Source organism: Sebastes fasciatus, chromosome 2, assembly GCF_043250625.1.
Source record: "Sebastes fasciatus isolate fSebFas1 chromosome 2, fSebFas1.pri, whole genome shotgun sequence".
Classification (NCBI taxonomy): Eukaryota; Metazoa; Chordata; class Actinopteri; order Perciformes; family Sebastidae; genus Sebastes; species Sebastes fasciatus.
Genome location: NC_133796.1, coordinates 18,105,526 through 18,122,855, shown reverse-complemented (window position 1 = coordinate 18,122,855; position 17,330 = coordinate 18,105,526). Strand labels below are relative to the sequence as shown.

The window sequence follows — 17,330 nt, the reverse complement described above, 5'->3', positions numbered from 1 at the left end:
CATTTATTTTTAACATAAAAAAAGTTTTTCTATTAAATAGCTCTCCTTCCATATGTTTAATATCACAGGGAATATAGACAGTAAGAGACTCTTAACCACCAGATGTAACATATAATTTAATGTCACTGATTTTACAAATGTCACACCTGTAATTTAGTGAAAAAATATCATCATTTCACTACGTGTAAAATAACATCTTTTTTAAATATAATTTAGCTAATAATCAAAATGATCTATTGGTGCTTCCAACTGTGTATATTTGGAGGCTTAGAGACAGAGAGGGACACCCTACTGTGTGTCTCAGCTGCTATATGCATGCTGGTAGCCGTCCTGTGTTGACTACATACAGCAGAGAACATGTGCACGCACACACACACATACACACACATACACGCACGCACGCACACACAACGTAGGGCTTCACCACGGTTTCCTCACGTCTCTTTCTACTGCTTAGCCTGCTTAACATGCCTCGCAGCCTGCCACGCTTAACTCAACCTCTGATCAATGTGTGTGTGTGTGTGTGTGTGTGCAAATGTTCTCACAATGTTGCCCTGTGTTTGGGTTAAATAAAGGAAATCTGCCAGCCATACAAAACTACCAGGGTTGAAGCGTAAGGCTCTGTTACACTATTTAACTGTGCAACTAAGCGTGTGTATATGCGTGTGTGCACTCCAGCATAGTAAATGATATCTACACTGCAAGTGATGTCATTTGTTGCAACGCTGAATAAAGCAGTAACCCTTCACTACATTTCCCTACATACAGACAGACAGAGTGTCCCTACGGGGGTCACAATGGGGCCGAAAAACGGACAGACGACTGTGTTATAATATCCAACGCAGACCACAAGGAGACAACTTTATGGGGCAACAAAGACGTGTGGTGATGGCTTCAGAGGTAATGAGAATTAGAAGATGTTGTGTGCTTAAACATAATAATCAAAAATGCTTTAAAGTGTTGCCTGTGCTTATTAGTTACAGTCTAAACTCAGGTCAGGAAGCAGAGTGGACTGATCAGAGAACACGCTTGTAAAAGTTGATTTATCATTTCTACACTCTATGAAAGGAGCAAACAGTCAGAAACTGAAAGAACCATGAGGCCAAAAAAACTCAAACATCACCTGATTCTCCAACCACTCTGTCTCACGCTATTTCAAATACAAAACAAACACAATTATACTTCTCATTCGACACGTGCACGTGCAGATGGATGCAAACACACACCCCACACACACGCACACACCTTTGATGTTTCTTGGTGTGTTTCAAATTACCTTTAACACTCAGCCTGAAGAGGGCAGTGTTGGTCTGCTGAAGAATTTACACCATGTCTACAATGGTGTGTGTGTGCAACAGAAAACGAGCAAGAGAGAGATTGTGTGTGCGTGTGTGTGTGTGTGTGTGTGTGTGTGTGTGTGTGTGTGTGCATACCTGCACTGTATGTGCGCGTACCAGTGCATACACATGTGTGCTTATGTGCTTGATTATGGAAAGACTGAGGAAGCTTCAATCATTTTAACAGTGATCACCGGGAAGTGAAAAACGGGTGGAGGGCGTTTTGATGTGAGCAGCCAGCGGCTCACTAACACAGAGTGAGACAAGGCTGTAACTGTCATCGTGAGATCTGGACACAGTGGACAGTTTGTGTTTGTGCAAGACAGAGAGAAAAACAGAAGGAGAGTGTTTGGCAGTAAGACAGAGTAAAGAGTTGAAGCTTACATTCAAGTAAAAAGTCAAAGAGAGAGACTGTGCATGTGAGAAAGAGAACAAGAGACGGGATTGTGAGACTGTTGTTGTGGATTTCTCTTAAGTATGTATGTGTGTGTGTGTGTGTGTTTGTGTGTGTGTGTGCGTGTGTGTTGCAGTAAAAATAACTGATTTAAAACGTCATTTTATTGACAGGTTGCCGTTCCCTGTTTGCATTAGAGAATATGATAGGATGATGGGCACAGGCCGCAATACCATGCAAGTTACCTGATACACCACATAGACAGACAGAGAGAGAGAGAGAAAGAGAGAGAGAGAGAGAGAGAGAGAGAGAGAGACAGAGAGAGATGTTGAAGTGAAAGAGAAGATGGAGAGAAGGTGGGAAAGCCAGGCAGGAGAATACGAGGAAAGATAAATGTGAGGACGGCTGAGAAAAGACACGAAAGGCTGAAATGGAAAGATAAAGAGAGGAACGGGAGGGGTGATATAAGGAAGGGTAAGAAATAAAAAGAAAAACAAAATCTGCTTTATTTGCATGAGGAGCAGAAAGAATAGATGATGCATCGAGAACAAGCAAGAAAATTAAAGAAAAAAACAGAGGGAGAGAGAGACAGAGAGAGAGAGAGAGGGAGAGAAAGAGAGGAGAGCTTTGATAACACCTCTCCTAAATAATTAAGAGTTTGACTTCCTGTCTGTGGCTCCCTAATGCAGAGACCGTCTGGGATGGAACAATGAGATCAGGTTCATACACACATACACCCAAGCACACACACAGATCCCCTGCAAGCGAACCAATGCATGCAGGTAAAACTTATTGTAGTCAAAGTATGCATAACAGTCACAAATCTCAGTGTGGAAGACAAGGCCAGGAGGTTGAGAGGTAAAGAAGTATAAATGTGTCCCCTCGGAAGAATCTCTATATTTTTTACATATATATCTTTTCATTTGTGCTGCAAAGGTTTAATTCATCTTTTGACAAGGATAGTTCTTACTTTGCTCGCTTATTTTTGATTTCTGAGAAATATATTCAGTATTTATTTCTTTGCACTATTTGTATTGTTTACAACTTCCACAACACTTGACTCATATATGTTTTGTTTTATTTTATTATTTAAATCTAAATGTTATTGTTGGTCATTGGTGCTTTTTATATATATATTTTAGGGCTGTCAAAGTTATAATGATAATATAGATCTTTCGGAGGTTGTAGTTGGCTCAGTTTTAAAGGTAGAGTGAAGATACCATGTTCAAAAACACTCCTAACTTGTGCTTAATTTTGGTGAGGAAAAACTGTCATGGCCATTTTCAAAGGGGTGTGTTGACCTCTGACCTTAAGATATATGAATGTAAATGGGTTCTATGAGTCTCCCTTTACAGACATGCCCACTTTATGATAATCACATGCAGTTTGGGGCAAGTCAGTCAAGTCAGCACACTGACACACTGACAGCTGTTGTTGCCTGTTGGGCTGCAGTTTGCCATGTTATGATTAGAGCATATTTTTTATGCTAAATGCAGTACCTGTGAGGGTTTCTGGACAATATTTGCCATTGTTTTTTGTTGATAATTGATTTGCAATATAAATATATACATACATTTGCATAGAGAAATCATATTTGCCCACTCCTATGTTGATAAGAGTATTCAATATTTGACAAAACTCCCGTTAAGGTACATTTTGAACAGATAAAAAATGCGATTAATTGCAATTAACTATTTTAATTGATTGACAGCCCTAATATATTTATATATACTCCTATTCTTTCACGAATTGTGTATATAACAGTCCTGTCTATTCTTCACCTTTATTTATCCAGCTTTGTTGTCCTTGTTCCTGACTGTTATTTCTTTTTATGTGTTATTACATTTAGAGAGATGCACAAAACCGGAGTCAAATTCTTTGTATATATGTACTTGGCAAAACCTGATTCTGAAATAACAATATCTTGAAAAGGCAACATTTTTCAACTAAAAAGAAAGTAATTCATGAATGTATCACTCCCATTGAAGCAATAGTAGAGCTTCATTTATATACATTTAGCTTGAAGTAAATATTTGAATGTGTACTCATTTTGCTTGACCCTGAGAAAAAACAAAATCCCTCATCTCAGAGTAACATCACAGAGAACATCCTCCTTTACTGCCAACTCTCCCATTGAGTTCCACCAAGTTAGAAGCAGAAGTCATGAAGCTAAAGGGTGGGTTTGTTAACTAGTTAGATGAAAGACTCATTCCACAGACTGTAACGTTGACACTTCTCATGAAAGACAGTTTCAGGATACATGAAAAGAAAAGTTCTTGTCTACCTCCTCTCCTCCTTTCCCCTGTGTCTACATGCCTGTACCTATAGCACGGACCAATCAGAGCATGGACTACGGGGGGAACGCATTAATAAATAAAAGAACATACTCTATTCCCTGCTGTTCTGAATTAATAATGAGCCTACAAACGACCAATTAAACACATGATTAATGCCATAATCTATATAATTGCAGGCAATAATTCATTGTGAGCTAATGATAGCAATACTTAATATCGATTCACATGGGGTGTCTTTGTACAGTAGTGCTTAATTCTTTCTATGAAGTGTCACTTTTCAGAACTGCTAAAAACACTATTAATAAGAGTCTATTTCTTGCTTTTCCTAAGGCAAATCATTGATGAACAGGAAATGGTAGAAGCCACAAATTAGTTTTTATAATTTTAGATTCAGGAATCACAGACGCAGCTGCTTACTTTGGGAATTTTTATTCTAACAGTGCAAAGCAGTTAGAAGCAATACTATTAACATTAACATTGATTTTAGTACTACCAAATAATGATTCAGCGCTTTATTGAAGCTCCTCTCCTCCACTGTTAACTATTTAGGGAGGAGTGACAAAATGCCATTCATACATGTAGGTGGGCAGTGTTAGAGAATCAAACCACAAATGTCTAAAAGAGTTCTTATTTTTAATGCCTTTTTGTATACAGTACTGTATTTTTATATCTTTATCATAAAGCAACAGGTACTCTCAGTGATTCATAATTTAAAAACAATAGTACTCTTATTATTATGATTATCATTACAACAGTGAATTTATATGAACTTTTCTTAAGTGATTTTAATAGAAAATACTCCATCAGATATTTTCACAGATCAAATAAGTTACAACACAGCAAGAGTGATTCAATCTAAAATCGACATTTTTGTAGCTAAAAAAAGCTCATTTCTCCAGTTTCTGTGGTTTGAGTGAGCTCTTTGAGCGTCTGTCTGTGACAGCGGTGAGAATCGTCGGAGAGACGCAGAGAGGATGAATGATGGCATATTAAACATTAAGGATGAGGGAGTACCGCGGCAATTATTTCTGTTCATATTTCACTGAAAACACTTAGATACATCCATCCATCTTTTCATCTGTCCCACTCCTTCTTCCTTTTCTCCTTCACTCCGTTTCAAAAGTGTCATTCTGTGCACCTTTCACTCCTCCGACCATCCTCTACCTCTCTGCTTTACTTTTTACTGCGTTGCTTTTGTTTTTCAATTTGCAGGTGCACATGGTGGCATGAAACCGCTTTAACAGCTATGATTTAACGGCAGTTTCTCATTACAACTCCAGCACGTATACAGTAAGAAGAGGAACACTTGAGTCTGTATATGTACTGTGTGTGTGTGTGTGCGCTCATCTGCATAGGGATGAGGGTGTAAAAGACACAGTAGAAGACGAATATTGCCGAAAAACACAATATCAATAATGTTGTGAAGTTCATATGAAATATAAATGAAATAGTATTCATGTATATTTATTAGGGCTGTCAATCAATTTAAATATTTAATCACGATTAATCGCATGATTGTCCATAGTTAATCGTGATTAATCGCAAATTAATCGCACATTTTTTATCTATTCAAAATGTACCTTAAAGGGAGATTTTTCAAGTATTTAATACTCTTATCAACATGGGAGTGGGCAAATATGCTGCTTTATGCAAATGTATGTACATATTTATTATTGGAAATCAATTATCAACACAAAACAATGAAAAATATTGTCCACAAACCCTCACAGGTACTGCATTTAGCACAACAAATATATTCTAATAACATGGCAAACTCAAGCCCAACAGGGAACAACAGCTCTCAGTGTGTCAGTGTGCTGACTTGACTATGACTTTCCCCAAACTGCATGTGATTATCATAAAGTGGGCATGTCTGTAAAGGGGAGACTCGTGGGTACCCATAGAACCCATTTTCATTCACATATCTAGAGGTCAAAGATCAAGGGACCCCTTTGAAAGTGGCCATGCCAGTTTTTCCTCGCCAAAATTTGGTGTACATTTTGAGTGTTATATAACCTCCTTCACGACAAGCTAGTATGACATGACGGGTACCAATGTATTCCTTAGGTTTTTTAGTTTCATATCATAACAGTATCTTCACTCTAGCTTTAAAACGGAGCCCGCTACAACCTAAAAATTGCAAATTGCATTCATGCATTAAAGGAATAAGTGGCGTTAAAACAAATTTGCATTAACCCGTTATCACGTTAACTTTGACAACCCTAGTATTTATTCTATTGAATCAAACTATATAAAATATAGGAGAAAGAGCAGATAATAAAGGAAGAATGAAAAACAAAGTTGTTTTTCTTTTTTTACAGTTAATAATCATATATAGTAGGGTTGTTCTGAGCTGATATGCAGAACTGGTTTGGGACCACTCATGCCTTTTATAAAATGAATCTGCAATAAAAAGTTGATCCATTTCTGATCCTTTGTTAAGTAAAAAACTGTGATTCAGTCTGCTGTCAAAACACAGGACTGCAATACATTAAAACACAGGAAGCTATTCCTAATGCATACATGTGTTGTAACAAAGACAGCTGCAATGTGAAGAAACAGGAGTGGGTGAGAGAGAGAGGGAGAGAGATAAAGGGGAAGAGAGAAACTGCCCCAGTAGTGCTTTTGGCTGAATACGCAGGGTTTTTCAGTGTCTCACTGGGGGACGGGGGAATTTCACACACGCATGCTGGTTGCTTACACTGGCACATGGGGCTGGTACAGTATTACAGCACATTACCATCTCTATTTGGCATTGTTTGCTTTGCCTCATGCCTACACATACAAACACACATGCTCGTGAGCACACAACTCCTGACCATACAAGCCAACCACAGGCACCATGGGAATAGTCTATTGGCTACTGGCAAAGCTGATTCCTGGTCTGAGTCCAAGACAGAGCAGAGAGCAGAGCTGTGAGGGGAAAATGCCACTGAAATCCAGCTTCAAAAGATGTTGGCACTCGGGTCTTACACGGAAACGTTTAATGAATAAAAATCAAATCAGCTTTTAGACACTTTAAATGTTTAAATTTGAAGTTAGTTTAACTTTTCCAATTGCGGAAGTAGGCAAGTATATCTACTATGGTTATATACCATTGGTATTTCTCTGTTGTGTCTCTAAAATGTTCAGTCTTTATACAGACAACAAGCTTTGCAATGCTTCATGCAGGTGTTTGTGTCTGCATGCGTGTGTGTTGTGACTGATGGCAGAGGGCCAGCAACACAGCTCCTCCTCAGGGTAGATAAAACAAGACCCACAAATCACCCAGTCCTGACACCACCATGTTTGTGTGCAGATCTACAATATTATGTCAAGCCAACACTTCTGTTTGTCTCTGAGTACTTGCTGTATTTTTAGCACTGGTTCTCAAACTGCTCTTGTTGTGCTGTTTTGTACTTATATTTGAGTTTTCTCATGTGTGTTTCTAGGCATGTGAGCCTGAGCTTGTGTGCCTGTCTGCTATGTTTGAGGGTGCTTCTGTGTTTGTTGTGTTGTTGTTTCTTTTGTGTGTGTTACTGTGAGTTTGTTTGTGTCTGTGTAAGGGGCTGGACCAAAGAGAGCGTGGAGGGAATCGGGTGTAAATTCAGTCCTTAGACGGCTTCCAGAAACCAGCATACATAAATAAATACATGACAAAGGAAAACAATAAGAGGGGGAGGAGAGAAGCAGAGAGGAAGATGAGGAGGAGTGGAGAGGGGTACGAGAGGAGAAGAGAAGGAGAAGGAAAGGGAGAGAGATGACAAAGGAAAGGAGCGCAGGGAGGAATATCTGGAGGTTGAGGTGAGGAGGCGAGAAAACGGGAGACAGGAGAGAGGGCCAGGAAGTAAAATGAGAGAGAGACTTGAGGAACGGAGGAAAAGTGAGGCATTTGATAATCGGAGAATCTTACCAGTCACAGTATAATTTCTGGGCCCATCGATGTGTGTAAATATGGTTCCGACACCAGTCTGGTTCAGGTGGTACCGTTGTATGTTTCCATTGGGACGAGTCGGTTCAGACCAGCTCACAAGGAGGGAGGAAGGGCTTAAAGCTGTTACCACCGGAGGCTGCACGCCCTCTGGGACTCCCTGGACTGTCACTGCCACCACCTAAACACACACATGGACACAGACATACACACAAAGAGAAGGAAACACACACAAAAAAATATAAATATAAAATCTAACACATTTGTGATATTTTACAGAATATAAAAGGTGTGTATAACAGATGGATTTCTGCTGCAACCATTTATGAATGTAATTAACACGATCACAACCCAATAAAAAACTGCATCCAAATTCAGGGCTTCTCTTTCTAAGGTAATAAAGAGTCTCGTTGACGACAGAGAAAGGCATTTGCTGGTGATTTAATTTATTTCCCAAAAAATAAAACCGAAAGGTAAAATATGGACAGCAACGCATTTTTATGTTATAACCTGCTGCCATATACGGCCAAAACCGGGAATAAATGAAACCAAAACAACAAACTATCCACAACCTGCATTATGGGGAAAAAAAGATGCTATACTGTATATATTTTTGGTATATATATTTGCAGCCGGTCGCATGAAAAGGCATATGAATGATAGGATAATGCACAAGGCAAAAGCGTGCAATAAGAACAATGTTCTTCCTTTTGGCGTGTCATTTGTACGCCATGTAGTCTGTACTGACTGTTTGTAAATGCATCCATGTAAATATGCTACGCTCAGAGCTAGTGACGTAGTATAAGTGAGAAAGGCTGCTTATGGCGGGTGAGAGAGGAAGTGGATGGTTACAACCAACACATGACTTTTAACCAGGAGACCGGTGTTTTGTTTTGTTAGTTACGTTAGTGTCGTTTGTCACATGTTTTCTGTACTTATGTTACATTGTTTCAGCACATATTTTACTTAGTTTACATACTTACTTTAAGGCCAACCATGACGTTTTTGCTAAACCTAAGTGAGTGGTTTTGTTGCTCCCTGCTGGTGCTTCACCTTCATACACGCATGTAAGTTTCACGCCTCAGTGAGGCAAAATGTGACACTGACACGCTATCCTCTGGTGGACAGGCGGGTCTATTACACGCTTTGCCGTGATACCGGGTTGATATTTGTCCAACATATACTATTGCCATATTTTAACATGCCTGACTATCTGTACAATCTGAAGACTATATAATTTATACACAATACTATATTTTACTCCTAGGACCTACTGACGTAGAGGGAAGAACCATGTGAATAGTGTCAATATCTGTAAAAAACGTCTGAATGCAAAGGTCATGCTTTATAGCACTCTATATGTGTATTTATTGGCAATTTCACCTAGAGCAGTGTGCCAGTGAGAGAATACTGGAGTCTTAGAGTTTGTTGTTTCCAGTTTAAGGATTATCTCTCCAGAACGCAACTCATTCTGATGGCAACATGGATATCGTGTCTTAGTTGACCTACTCCATCCGCTTTAACATTTCTGCATGGCAAAGAAGCTAACTAATAGCTGCTTCAGTGGTGCAACCTGCAAAGTGAAAAAAAAACACTGCTTTCAGTACAGTGTTGTGAGTGACCATCCTATTGTAAATTCCTTGTGTAGTATCTGTGGGCCCCTGTGAACGCTGGGTGAATGTGGAGACCACAGAATCACAGGGCAATCTGCTGCTAATGGCAACAGGGATATCCTGCCTTAATAGACTGTCACTAGCACTTCCCCCACCTGTCCCACACAGTGCTATGCAATTAGAAGACTGCTACTGCAACTAAGGAGACACACACACACACGCATGTGCACACAGACAAACACACACACACACACACACCAACACACAGGTGCATGCAGGTATACGCACACAAACACAAAGAGGTGGAAGAGAGGAAACAGAACAGGAGGCAGAGAAGAAGATGCAGGGAAACTGTAGTATGAATCAGTGAGTGCTTCAGTGGGCTGTTAACTCATAGGTCTGTCAATATTTTGCTCAAATGTAAAGAAAAAAAAAGCTATAAAACCACCTACTGTATGTAAGTGTACCCTACATACAGTAAATTTGACATAAAGTTCACTTAACTTTGGTGGACAACTTAAAGAGGAAACACTATGCTTTTGTGCTTTTTCCCTTTTCTTTTGTTTGTTATATAGTTTTTGTTGTGGCGTGTAAAAGCTTTGCAAGTAACAAATCCCCAAATCCACACCAAAGAGAGTTACTCTCCCCCACAGAAACACTGCTCCTGAACAGCCTGAAACGCCTTGCTTGAAGTCCCGCCTTTTCTTCCGTAACGTGGTGATGTCACCAAGTAACACAGTTGCATAATACCTGCCTTGTGGCTAGTTTGGTACACCCTCAAACAAAACTAGTAAGAGCAGAGCTGGAGCTGAGTCTGAAGAGTTTGGTTCTAATAACCAATCACAACAGAGTGGGCCAGCTGACCAATCAGGGCAGACTTGGCTTTTCGAGAGGAGAGGGGGTCAAACAGAGTGTTTTAGACAGAGGGTGAAAAGAGGTGCTGCAGCACAGCCGGTATGAGAAAAGTAAAGCGTTTTTTGAAATACAAGTATGCTCCTGAATAATTAAAGGTCCTTTTTAACTCTGACTTAAGGAAATTAGTATTCATTGATACAGAGACATTAAATTCAAATGTGGGAGCTAATGAGACAGAAGTACCTGGGTAATCCAGGTTCCCTTTGAGGTGCGACTAACTCACTAGTGATACTACATATCTCTATTTAAACCTGTTTGATTTGAAATGACTGATTCATGCATCTTGTAGTTTATTTATAGGGTAGATAGAATATGTAAGTTTTTACATAGAGATAATAAATAGAATATAGATGCTTACATTGCACTCGCATGTCATAAAAAGCTGCACACATACAGGAAAGCATGCCTCACTAGGGTACTCTTCATCCAACACTTCTTCCTGTATACAAAGGAGTAGAAACTTGGAGGGAAAAAGGGATTGTGAGAGACAAATAGATGACAGTTGTTGTAAAAGAGAAACTGGTGTTTGGACAGTGGAAACGAGCGAGGATGAGAGCAGTTAAGAGAGGAAAGAGACAACACTTGGGAGAAACTGAAGAGTGCGGCGTTGGGATCGGGGGAATGACAGGAGACAAATAGCAGAGAGAACAGGACAAAAGGATTCGAAGACAGAGGAGGACCAATCGCTCTTCCTCCCTCTCTAAGTGACCAACCGTATTAGATCAGCACCTTCTGTTGTCACAGCAGGTGTGCGTTTGTGTGCGCCTGTGTTTGTTTGTCTGTGCCTGTGTGTGTGTGTGGAAATGTGCGGGGGCTGATGCCAGGTAATTGCAGTGGTGTATTAGGTTAGCCCAAGTTATCCCATAATTGGGACTGTTTGGCCAATTTTCACTGGTGTACAAACTAATCCAACTCACTCCCTTTCCACCCTGTGCTGGGAGTGTGTGTGCTTGTTTGTGTGAACATATGTATGTGTGTGTGAGAGAGAGAGAGAGAGGGAGGTAGACAGAGAGAGCATGGAAGAAAGAGAATGAGTTTGTAGTGTAACTGCGTATGGCTTTAGGAGGGTCTCTGCATGTTCTCCTCGCCATGTAGTTCTCAGCTAAATGGAAACCAACCAGGATGATCTAGGAGCCTGCTTCCATAGAGAAATGTTTTTGCTATGAGAGGTCAAGTTGGTGCATCATTTGCATCATGCTGTTGACTTTCTTCTTCCTATTTGATCATGCGTGGGTTTGTGCATCTCTGTGTCTGTCTGTCCACGGCTAATCTCGCATACTGCTGGACCCATCAGCCTAATATTTTTTATGCTCATTTATGACTGTATGCTCAAGGACTTCTCGTGGTTGCAGTGATTCACACTTTCTGAAAAACACATTTGGTCAACTGTTTTATACCGTCATTGACTGCTGACTCTGACTTAACCGGCCGGTAGGGGACAGAAGTGATCGACAACTGCTTCAGTTTGCTGCTTCAAACATTACAGCAGTGGTCGTTTAAAACAGGGCTTAAGACTAACGTCGTCCGCAGAATGATAATGTGTTCACTATCGCTTAGCAAATGATAAACTGAACCGAGCGCTGACTACAACTAAGCACGTCTTTTAATGTCGGCAGGAGGACAGCTAGTTAGCTGCTTCCAAAGAACGAGAGCTGCTCAGCCGCTGCTCAGCAGGCAGAGAGAGAGAGAGAGAGAGGGGAAAAACAGCATGTACAGGCAGCATATTTTCATATTTAAATTGGTGAATTCAGGGTTTATTTTGAACAAACCAGAGTTCATCACTTCATCATTTCATCCTATTAGACATTTGTGCAAAATTGTCATAATTAGCATATGAATTCTTGACTTATGGCCAAAAGCGTGTTTTGTGAGGTCACAGTGACCTTTGACCACCAAATTCGAATCGCTTATCCTTCAGTCCAAGTAGACCTTTGTGCCAAATTTGAAGAAATTCACTTAACATGTTTCTGGAATATTGCACAGACGGACGGACAGACAACCCAAAAACATAATGTCTCCGGCCATGGCTGTCTCCGGCACAGAGGCATAACAATTTAAAAATGAATACATAAAACAATAACAGAATCAGAATGTACATAATGGGAAAGAAAGCCTACAAGAATGTTGATACTTTCTTGTTTCTTTCTCTCCATCTCTCCGTCCTTTATCACTGTCCTACATCCATCCATTCCTATTTCATCCATGTCATCATCCTCCCCAGCATTCATTTATTGTATACATTAATCCATCCATCATCTATTTATCTATCAACCCCTCACAACCTGTTCAACCAACTCTACCTCCGTCTCACCCTCGCTCGTCCATCCACCCCTCCAGTGACACATCTACAGGCTTCGTCTTTACGTAACAATGTGCTCATCAAAATAATGAGACGTTAAATTAGCTTTAAAAAAAAGCCAGAAAGACAGTTTTCAACGTGAGCTTTCATCACCCCTAAGCCGGAGAAATTAATTGTTGTGGTGATATCAGCTCTGCTACAGCCAGAGAGATAGCAGGGGGGAGTTCTGTGTGAAGCTATTATGGACGCTATCACAAACATCAGGGAGGCTCAGCAAATCCAGAGCCTCGCATACAGGGGGAGAGCGGGAATGAGGCTAAATAAAAACTTGTTCCGACATGGAACAACATCCCACACTGTAATTTCGTAACAACAAAGGTCAGACACAGGTTTAAAATGTGTAAAATATCACTTGCAGAACAACTGAGCACCTGAATTACGATGTAAACAACGTCTAGAAAACAGCATCTGAAGAGGCTTTTACGAGAGGGTGAAAGGGCATTTAGCTAAAAGGCCACTGGCCAAACAACGGATCAGATGAGCGGCCAACTGCAGAAGACTAAAGCTGCACTGCAAGGTTACTATTGTAAGTTTACCCAACGTGAAGCAGGGGGTTGCATGTCCAGACAATTTCTCCTTGACAGAACAAAACAGGAAAAATGATCTTTGAACACTTGTATTCAGACAGGTAGGAGGTACTTCAGGTGTGTAGGAGAAAAAGGTACGAGTCTAAGTCTAAAAAGTAGCTCCTGCACACCGCTGACTATTAAATGTATTGATTAGCTACGAAGAAGATTTTTGTTTCTTGACTGAAAAAACCCACTGATAACAACAACACTGATTAACAATAAGAAATACCCACACATATGTATTTTCTCTCAAAGCAATGTTCACTATCACACACACACACACCAACGCACTTTTTTTTTTACACACCTTTCTTTTCCTTTAATTGTTCAGCCTAAATTAAAGGAATGAACTGAACTACGGAGTAAAGTGGTACTTAGTTCAGTGAAGCTCAGTCCATCTCTAGAGGAGCCATTAGATAATCATACAGGGGAATAATGTCTTTATGAAATGGGGTGCTACAACAGAGTAAGGTTTTGGAAAGTGTGAGCGTGTGTGTGTCCGTGTGTGTGTGTGTGTGAGTGTGTGTGTGTGTGTGTGTGTGTGAAAGAGAGAGAGAGCTCTACATGGAGGGCTGGCAGGACAGAGACAATCAAATAGCACAGAACAGGCATTCCCTTTCCATTTATAGGGGCAATCGGTTATATTTAGTATAATTTAGGTCTTTTTGTACAAAATAAATACAATATACAGTAAGTGTTGCTTATCAGTCACTTATTGGTTATCTCAACAGCTACTGCTGATATTTCAAGCTTTATGAAAAGGCAGGCCAGCCCAGTTCTGTGTTTCGCTTTGAAATCTCCAAACTCCCAGCACTAGAGCTGCAACGATTAATTGATTAGTTGTCAACTATCATATTGATCGTCAACTAATTTATTTTGATGATTAATTAATTGGTTTGAGTAATTTTTTTTCAGAAAAAAAGTCAAAATTCTCTGATTCCAGCTTCTTAAATGTGAATATTTTCTGGTTTCTTTACTCCTCTATGACAGTAAACTGAACATCTTTGAGTTGTGGACAAAACAAGACATTTGAGGACGTCATCTTGGACTTTAGGAAACACTGATCAACATTTTCTGACATTTTATAGACCAAACAACTAATCACTTAATCAAGAAAATAATTGACAGATTAATTGACAATGAAAATAATTGTTAGTTGCAGCCCTACCCAGCACCCCCTGAACTTTAGACTCTTAAAAACTTTAATACTGATGCAGACTTAATATTATATTTGTGAGACAGGTTAGCATAAGGTTAGCCACAGAAGCTGGTAATGAGCTGATACTGTGATGCAACATAGAAAATGTTAGTCTGACACAGCAGGACTGTAATAGCAATGACACAAACAGTAGTCTTACCTGTGTACTGTCGGTACAACCAGCACGGTTACAGGCCCTCAGCTGGTAACTGTATTCCTGGAAAGGCCTGATCCCACCCACATCAGTGAAACTGTTTTCATCACCACGGTAACGCTCTTGTCCATCCCGCAGTATAACATAGTGGGTGATGTCCCCTGGTAAAATGGAAAACGGTCCCAATGTCAGATTTTTCTCAATATTCAAAAGCTTTTAAAATGTCCTATCATTAATCACGAATACCTCTCTACTGAAGTTAATTCAACTGAACCACATCTACAGAGAAAGGGATTTTTAGTGCTACATGTACCATTAGGCCTGGCGGGTGCTTGCCATAGCAACTGGATGATGTCATCTCGTTCACCTAAGCAGCTCCAGCGGGGCGGTGCCACTCCCCACGGTTTGTCTTCACTGGTGGTCACTGTTGTAATATCGCTGGAGCCTCGTCCAAAGCTGTTCCAGCCCCTCACTCTGTACTCATAGGTGGTGAAGGGCTCCAGGTCAGAGTCTGTTAGGGAGTAAGGGAGGTAGGAAGGACAGAAGGAGGGGAGCAAGGGAGTGAAAAGATTATCAACAAATCTGTCAGAATGATTATCAATACATTGATTAACGAATCATTTACCAACACTGCTGCACTTACAAGTGATTAATACTGTATGTGCGCACATAGTCTAAGCTCTAATTCTAGTATGCAAACAATCATGTTGTCAATTCGTTGCCAGTTCTATCAGAAACAGCTAATATTTTAATGATATGTAAAAAATGTGGGGATTGACAGAAAAGAGACGTCTATCCATTGTGGTTAATAGAAAATCTAAAAAAAATCAGTAAGTTAGCAAAAATGATAAAAAATCAAATACAACATACACTTTGCATCTGCTGATTTGAATTATTGGGCGCATTACTTTAATTTTACTGAACAGTTTGTAAATGGGATTAAGTTGCAATAGTATGTGGCTCTAGAAAAATGAAGTTAAGGGAATCAAATATACTGTGTACTCCTCACTAAGCAGATTACAAATGTAAAGACTGCATGTAACATATTTCTGATGGATTTGTGCCTTCAAATCTTTACCTGATGTACAAAAGGGCACAGGTTGAGACCCTTTTGTACAACATGCACAGTATGAAATATATGGCAGATATGTTTATCTAAAATAACCTGTACTAATAATATTTCCATCTTATAAAATTGTGTGCACTGGGAGTTGTATAGCCAATGTAAGCACACGTTATATGATGAACATATACCAAATGTATGCACTATCACTGGTGCATGGTTGTAAATGTCGGGCCGTTACTGAAGCATTCTGGGAGACGGGTTGTGACAACCCTTCTGTTGAGGCATACATACAGGAGCATATATACATACAGATGCACTTCCACACGCTCACATGCACATGTGCATTATTTTTAGGAGTGTTAAGGGACTGCTGCTGTAAATGAGACCACGTTTTAACCGCCAGTCTGGGACTCTTGTCTTTACTACTGTGATAACTGAAGCAGGAAAACACACACACAGTGACACACACATGTAAATAAAACACTGAATGTGTGTGCATAGATACATGCCTAAAAACTGAATTTCTGTGTATGATTACTTCCAAAAAGTATAAATATAAATTGTGTGCGGACAATACGGTATATATTTATAGCACTCATTGCACATGCGTAGCTATCTGTGTGTGATCTACCTAGAGAAGTATAGCATGATACCCTGCGTGTGTGTGAGTGCATGAGAAACATCTGGTGTATGGTGGGTGGCGACAGCTTTATGTGCCTCTGCCCAGATGGTGTCACAGCATTGCCTAGAAACTCTTATCCTAACCGCCCCACGCCACACAAAGTAAAAGAAACACACACACAAAACCACATTCACTACAGAAGCACACTTAAATGGTAACTAACAGGACACTAACACACACTAAAAACATGTAATTATTGCACAACCACCCACACACACACATAACATCCGCAACCACAATTAGTCTTGATTAAACAGACGTAACTACCCAGATAAATAATGTGTGGACAGACACACACGCCCACAAACACCAACACACACACTCCAACTCCCTTTGGGCTGATAAATAGTAGAGAATGTTGAAATGGCATTTAAACGCCCATCTCTAAGTTTTAATGACACACAAGTGTACAGCGCAGAGAGAGTTACCACGTTAACAGCTATCAATGTACACTGCAACAGCTGTCTTGGTGCGTGCGTGTGTGTGTGTGTGAGCGTGTGGAAGGGCATCTGTCTCTAAAGCCCGTTGATTGCAGCGGCTGACACATTTAGAGTAAATGCAGAATTGGTTTCCGCAGGCTAGAAAATTTCTATGAGCGGTGAGTTTCACAGATGGCTATATTCTGTATTAGTTATTCTTCAGAGTGACTCGAAGGACTTAAGGGAGAGTCCCAGTTTCCAACACAGTCATAGGTCAGAAGCAGAGATGCAAACATATTATGAATGATCAAAATGTTTAAAACTCAAATACATTAGGCAAAGAGAGGCATGCTGATACCAGAAAAGATTATGTGAGTAGAGGAGAAACCACATGCAAAAACATTGTTTTCATGCACA

At 40.1% G+C, this 17,330-nt stretch overlaps 1 protein-coding gene across 1 annotated transcript in view; it reads right to left on the bottom strand.

Annotated features, from left to right (window-relative positions):
• ush2a (Usher syndrome 2A (autosomal recessive, mild)) overlaps positions 1-17,330 on the bottom strand; it is a 230,542-nt gene that overhangs the window by 47,867 nt on the left and 165,345 nt on the right. Inside the window, exons 63-65 of the mRNA XM_074625260.1 lie at positions 15,060-15,257; positions 14,753-14,907; positions 7,921-8,119 (exon numbers count right to left, since the gene is read on the bottom strand). Coding sequence (XP_074481361.1) covers positions 7,921-8,119; positions 14,753-14,907; positions 15,060-15,257 — 552 coding nt within the window. The remainder of the gene's footprint in view (positions 1-7,920; positions 8,120-14,752; positions 14,908-15,059; positions 15,258-17,330) is intronic.